Raw genomic sequence first — 7248 nt, 5'->3', positions numbered from 1 at the left:
GTTTAGGAGATATGGCAAAAAGAAGTTTTTCATATAAAAAATGTCACGAATTAACGTCCTTTTGACACTAGAACGCTTAGTATAGGCGATATGGCCAAAAGAAGTTTTTCAAATTTTATAAAAACCCCAATACTCCCCGCCGAAAAACTAATAATAACATTGAGGTAAAATTAAATGTTAAGGAATGTTTTTATTTATCAATTTATTGAAATTTATTTTGTGTTTGCGTGATCGGTGAAACTGGTGAGGTACGAGAGGCATATATCATTGATTGATTACTGGTGGCACTCGAATATGGGTCTGGAGGATAAGGAAAGGCATAATTGAAAACAATTTTTTGTATGTCAATGCGAAATAACATTTTTCTACTCATATCCATTTTTTCATATATGGCAACAAACTGTCAAAAAAAGGCTTCGTCGTCACTACGTTCCTTTTGGGTATTTCCTTTTTTTAAGTAATTGAAGGTTTTTTGTTCAATTGCCAACATTTCTGTCGCACCATCAACATGTGTCGTTTTCTACTTTTTTTTAACTTTTGTGAATTCATTTGAACTTTGGGATTCATCCATAAATGAGTTTTCGGTCTCTATATCTTCAGCAAAAATTTCCTCCATTAGGATTTGTTCAGACTCTGTAGATGGTACCAAGTTTCCAGTAGATTTTCTGGGTTTAATTTGGTCTTTAAGAAAGAGCAAAGATTTGTAGTGCGGCCAAACAACATAGTTGTTGTATTCCTTCTCGGAAATACCAAGATCTCCCGATCTAGCAGCTGGATTTTTTTTAAATTCATTCCGGAATTGGTCTCTTAATCCTTTCCATTTTTTCTTCAATTGATCTCCTGAAATTAAATATGTCTGAATGACAATACCAACAATTTCAGATATCTTGTAACTAGGACGTCCTTGGCACATTCATTCAGAACTGGGAGAAGCACTATTTCAGCCATTGTAAAGGAAACAGTTGTAGCTCTTTGGGAAATATTACAACCAATACATATGCCACAACCTACGAAAAATTCCATTGAGAAAGTAGCAGACCAATTTTGGAACTTATGGAACCTTCCCAATTATGCCGGAGCAATTGATGGCAATCACATTCGCATCAAATGTCCGGAACATTCAGGATCTAATATGTATTATAATCACAATATGTATTATAATCACAAAAAAAATTTTTCTACAAGGCGAGGCAGATGCTGAATGCAAATTTATTGCAATAGAAGTAGGTGGCTATGGAAAACAAAGTGATGGCGGTTTCATTCAATTCATCTCAGTTATGTGTCCAATTGAAAAAAAGACAATTTATGCCACCCGATAGACATCTTCCGGGGACGAAAGTTGTAAATGTGCTTGTTGGAGATGAGACATATCCATTAATGAACGTCCTTTTGAGACCGTATGCAAGGCGGGATTGCAGTGCAGATAATGAACGCACGAAAGTGTATAGAATGTGCCTTCGGAATTATAAATGCAAAGTAGCGTTTACTTTGGAAACCTATAGAAACGGATCCATCCTTTGCAGATCATATCGTCAAATCCATTTGCGTTCTCCATAACACTATTATTGATCTTGAAGGGGACACGAGTGTAATGGAAGACATGAAAAACTATGGCGAACATTATTCCGCTGGAAATCAAAGGGCTTTTAATATTGTAATCTTATCAAGTGGACGTATTATAAGAGATGCTTTCCGCGATTTTGTATGTTCAAACAAAATATAAATAAAATTATATTTACTTACTTGGTTTTTTCATGACACCTTGAATATTTTTCCAATTGTTTTCCACACCAACACGATTGGGGTAGCTTTTATTACACTTGTCCCAAATCACGGGTCGCGTAAAAACTTCTGTTATAAAAGCTTCCATATCGATTTCCATTATTAATATTTTTTATTCACAATTCACAAATATTGTTCACAAAATGATCAATTTCATGGAAATGTTAAAAAATGTCAAAAGAATAAAGTCACTACAGCCCAAGAACGGAAAAATCAAAAAAAAAGTCAAACAGAGACAAAGCGAGTTCTTGCTATAAATCATTGCACAACACGCTTTCTCGCTGGAACTAGTATCGTCTCGCTTGTAGCTAAGTATTTACTCTGACAGCTTTTGCGCTACATTATAAGAAAATACACACAAGGGTGCAACGCTTCTTGCTTGCACTCTGTCGTAAGCCCTAGGACGCTTAGTTTCGGAGATATGAGCAACAGAAATTCTCCAAAAAAAATTTTCATTTTTTAGGATTTGGATGGAATTTTCGATTTTTTGGGCGTGGTCACGAATAAACCTCCTTTTCACTCTAGGACGCTTAGTTTAGGAGATATGAGCAAAAGAAGTTAATCATATAAAAATTTAATTTTTTGGGGATTTGGGTGGAATTTTTAATTTTTTGAGGGTTGTCACAAATTAACCTCCTTTTCGCTGTAGGACGCTTAATTTAGGAGATATGAGCAAAATAATTTTTTCATATAAAAATTTTAAATTTTTAAGATTGCGGTGGAATTTTTGATATTTTGGGGATGGTCGCGAATTAAGCTCCTTTTCGCTCTAGGACGCTTAATTTAGGAGATACGAACAAAATAAGTTTTTCATATAAAAATTTGAATTTTTTTAAGATTTGGGTGGAATTTTTAATTTTTTTAGGGTGGTCACGAATTAAGCTCCTTTTCGCTCTAGAACGCTTAGTTTAGGAGATATGAGCAAAAAAATTTATCATATAAAAATTTATTTTTTTTGGAATTTTTAATTTTTTGGGGGTGGTCACGAATTAACCTCCTTTTCGCTCTAGGACGCTTTGTTTAGGAGATATGAGCAAAATAAGTTTTTCATATAAAAATTTCATTTTTTTAGGATTTATTCTCCGAATTATCCTCCTTTTCGCTCTAGGACGCTTAGTTTAGGAGATATGAGCACAAGAATTTTTTCATATAAAAATTTCATATTTTAGGATTTGGGTGGAATTTTGTGATTTTCTGGGGGTGTCACGAATTAACCTTATTTTCGCTCTAGGACGCTTAGTTTAGGAAATATGAGCAAAAGAAGTTTTTTATATAAAAATTTATTTTTTTTAGGATATGGATAGAATTTTTAATTTTTTGGAGTGGTCACGAATTAACCTCCTTTTTGCTCTGGGACGCTTAGTTTAGGAGATATGAGTAAGAGAAGTGTTTCATATTAAAAATATATATTTTTTTTTTAAGATTTCGATGGAATTTTTGACTATTTGGGGATTGTCACGAATTAACCTTTTTTTCTAGGATGCTTAGTTTGGGAGAAAATTTTATTTTTTTTTTTTAGATTGCGATGGAATTTTTGATTTTTTGGAGGTGGTCACGTCCTTTATGTTCTAGGACACTTAGTTTAGGAGATATGAGCAAAAGAAGTTTTTCATATAAAAAATTCATTTTTTTATGATTTGGGGGAATTTTTTGATTTTTTGGGGATGGTCACGAATTAACCTCCTTTTCGCTCTAGGTCGCTTAGTTTAGGAGATATGAGCAAAAGAAGTTTTTCATGAAAAAATTTATTTTTTATAAGATTTGGGTGGAATTTTTGATTTTTTTGGGGTGGTCACGAATTAACCTCATTTCCGCTCTAGGGCCCTTAGTATAAGAGATATGAGCAAAAGAAGTTTTTCATAGAAAAATTTCATTTCTTTTTTAGGATTTGGGTGGAATTTTTGATTTGTAGGGGGTGGTCACGAATTAACCTCCTTTTCGCTCTATGACGCTTAGTTTAGGAGATATGAGCAAAAGAAGTTTTTCATATAAAAATTTGAATTTTTTAAGATTTGTGTGGAATTTTTAATTTTTTTAGGGTGGTCACGAATTAACCTTCTTTTCACTTTAGGACGCTTAGTTTAGGAGATACGAGCAAAAGAAGTTGTTCATATAAAAATTTGAATTTTTTTAAGATTTGGGTGGAATTTTTAATTTTTTTAGGGTGGTCACGAATTAGCCTCCTTTTCGCTCTATGACGCTTAGTTTAGGAGATATGAGCAAACGAAGTTTTTCATATAAAAATTTGATTTTTTTTTTAAGATTTGGGTGGAATTTTTTATTTTTTGAGGGTGATCACAAATTAACCTCCTTTTCGCTCTAGGAAGCTTTGTTTAGGAGATATGAGCAAAAGAAGTTTTTCATATAAAAATTTGAGTTTTTTTAAGATTTGGGTGGAATTTTTAATTTTTTTAGGGTGGTCACGAATTAACCCCCTTTTCGCTCTATGACGCTTAGTTTAGGAGATATGCGCAAAAGAAGTTTCTAATAGAAAAATTGCATTTCTTTTTTAAGGATTTGGGTTAAATTTTTTATTTTTTGGGGGTGGTCACGAATTACACCTCCTTCTCGCTCTAGGACGCTTAATTTAGGAGATACGAGCAAAATAAGTTTTTCATATAAAAATTTAATTTTTTTAGGATTTGGGTGGAACTTTTGATGTTTTGGAGGAGGTCACGAATTAACCTCCTTTTCGCTCTAGGACGCTTAGTTTAGGAGACATGAGAAAAAGGAGTTTTTCATACAAAAATTTGAGTTTTTTTTTTAAGATTTGGGTGGAATTTTTAATTTTTTTAGGGTGGTCACGAATTAACCCCCTTTTTGCTCTATGACGCTTAGTTTAGGAGATATAAGCAAAAGAAGTTTTTCATATAAAAATTTCATTTTTTTAGGATTTGAGTGGAATTTTTGATTTTTTTGGGGTGGTCACGAATTATTCTCCTTTTCGTTCTATGACGCTTAGTTTAGGAGATACGAGCAAAAGAAGTTTTTCATATAAAAATTTGAATTTTTTTAAGATTTGGGTGGAATTTTTTAAGATTTGGATGGAATTTTCGATTTTTTGGTGGTGGTTACGAATTAAGCTCCTTTTCGCTCTAGGACGCTTAGTTTAGGAGATATGAGCAAAAGAAATGTTTCATATAAAAATTTCATTTTTTTTTTTTCATTTCATTTGGGTGGAATTTTTGATTTTTTTGGGAGTGGTCACGAATTAACCTAATTTTCGCTCTAGGACGCTTAGTTTAGGAAATACGAGCAAAATAAGTTTTTCATATAAAAGTTTGCATTTTTTTAGGATTTGGGTGGAATTTTTGGTGTTTTTTTAAGATTTGGATGGAATTTTCGATTTTTTGGGGGTGGTTACGAATTAAGCTCCTTTTCGCTCTAGGACGCTTAGTTTAGGAGATATGAGCAAAAGAAATGTTTCATATAAAAATTTCATTTTTTTCATTTCATTTGGATGGAATTTTTGATTTTTTTGGGAGTGGTCACGAATTAACCTCCTTTTCGTTCTATGACGCTTAGTTTAGGAGATACGAGCAAAAGAAGTTTTTCATATAAAAATTTGATTTTTTTTAAGATTTGGGTTGAATTTTTAATTTTTTGAGGGTGATCACGGATTAACCTCCTCTTCGTTCTAGGACGCTTAGTTTAGGAGATATGAGCAAAAGAAGTTTTTCATATAAAAATTTGATTTTTTTGATGGAAATTTTGATTTTTTTGGTGTGGTCACGATTTAACCTCCTTTTCGCTATATGACGCTTAGTTTAGGAGATACGAGCAAAAGAAGTTTTTCATATAAAAATTTCATTTTGTTTAGGATTTGGGTCGAATTTCTGATTTTTTGGGGGAGGTCACGAATTAACCTCCTTTTCGCTTTACGACGCTTAGTTTAGGAGATACGCGCAAAAGAAGTTTTTCATATAAAATTTTCATTTTTTTATGAATTTTTTGGTGGTGGTCGCGAATTAAGTTCTTTTTCGCTCTAGGACGCATAGTTTAGGAGATATGAGCAAAACAAGTTTTTCATACAAAAATTTCAATTTTTTCAGGATGTGGATGGAATTTTCGATTTTTTTGGGGGTGGTCGTGAATTAAGCTCCTTTTCGCTCTAGGACGCATAGTTTAGGAGATATGATCAAAACAAGTTTTTCACATAAAAATTTTAATTTTTTCAGGATTTGGATGGAATTTTCGATTTTTTGGGGGTGGTCATGAATAAGGCTGCTTTTCGCTCTAGGACGCATAGTTTAGGAGATATGATCAAAACAAGTTTTTCACATAAAAATTAAAATTTTTTCAGGATTTGGATGGAATTTTCGATATTTTGGGGGTGGTCGTTAATTAAGCTCCTTTTCGCTCGAGGACGCATAGTTTAGGAGATATGAGCAAAACAAGTTTTTCATAAAAAAATTTCAATTTTTTCAGTATTTGGATGGTGGTCATGAATTAAGCTCCTTTTCGCTCTAGGACGCATAGTTTAGGAGATATGAGCAAAACAAGTTTTTCATATAAAAATTTCAATTTTTCCAGGATTTGGATGGAATTTTCGATTTTTTTGGGGTGGTCATGAATTAAGCTCCTTTTCGCTCTAGGACGCATAGTTTAGGAGATATGAGCAAAACAAGTTTTTCATATAAAAATTTCATTTTTTTCAGAATTTGGATGGAATTTTCGATTTTTTGGGGGTGGTCATGAATTAAGCTCCTTTTCGCTCTAAGACGCATAGTTTAGGAGATATGAGCAAAACAAGTTTTTCATACAAAAATTTTAATTTTTTCACGATGTGGATGGAATTTTCGATTTTTTGGGGGTGGTCGTTAATTAAGCTCCTTTTCGCTCTAGGACGCATAGTTTAGGAGATATGAGCAAAACAAGTTTTTCATAAAAAAATTTCAATTTTTTCAGTATTTGGATGGTGGTCATGAATTAAGCTCCTTTTCGCTCTAGGACGCATAGTTTAGGAGATATGAGCAAAACAAGTTTTTCATATAAAAATTTCAATTTTTCCAGGATTTGGATGGAATTTTCGATTTTTTTGGGGTGGTCATGAATTAAGCTACTTTTCGCTCTAGGACGCATAGTTTAGGAGATATGAGCAAAACAAATTTTTCACATAAAAATTTCAAATTTTTTAGTATTTGGATGGAATTTTCGATTTCTTGGGGGTGGCTATGAATTAAGCTCCTTTTCGCTCTAGGACGCATAGTTTAGCAGATATGAGCAAAACAAGTTTTTCATATAAAAATTTCAATTTTTCCAGGATTTGGATGGAATTTTCGATTTTTTTGGGGTGGTCATGAATTAAGCTCCTTTTCGCTCTAGGACGCATAGTTTAGGAGATATGATCAAAACAAGTTTTTCACATAAAAATTTAATTTTTTTCAGGATTTGGATGGAATTTTTGATTTTTTGGGTGTGGTCATGAATTAAGCTCCTTTTCGCTCTAGGACGCATAGTTCAGGA

General features: G+C 32.8%; 1 protein-coding gene across 1 annotated transcript; it reads right to left on the bottom strand.

Moving 5' to 3' along the window:
- Positions 1 to 520: 520 nt before the first annotated feature.
- LOC142235967 (transcription factor Adf-1-like) lies at positions 521 to 1882 on the bottom strand. Its single transcript, XM_075307216.1, has 2 exons — positions 1744 to 1882; positions 521 to 840 (listed from the first exon to the last, which is right to left on the bottom strand). Exons 1-2 carry the CDS (start codon positions 1880 to 1882, stop codon positions 521 to 523), a joined length of 459 nt encoding a protein of 152 aa, XP_075163331.1.
- Between the last annotated feature and the right edge of the window lie 5366 nt (positions 1883 to 7248).

This window comes from Haematobia irritans, chromosome 4 (genome assembly GCF_050003625.1).
Source record: "Haematobia irritans isolate KBUSLIRL chromosome 4, ASM5000362v1, whole genome shotgun sequence".
NCBI classification, from domain to species: domain Eukaryota; kingdom Metazoa; phylum Arthropoda; class Insecta; order Diptera; family Muscidae; genus Haematobia; species Haematobia irritans.
The sequence above is the reverse complement of the archived record's forward strand: the minus strand, read 5'-3'. Positions and strand labels throughout refer to the sequence as shown.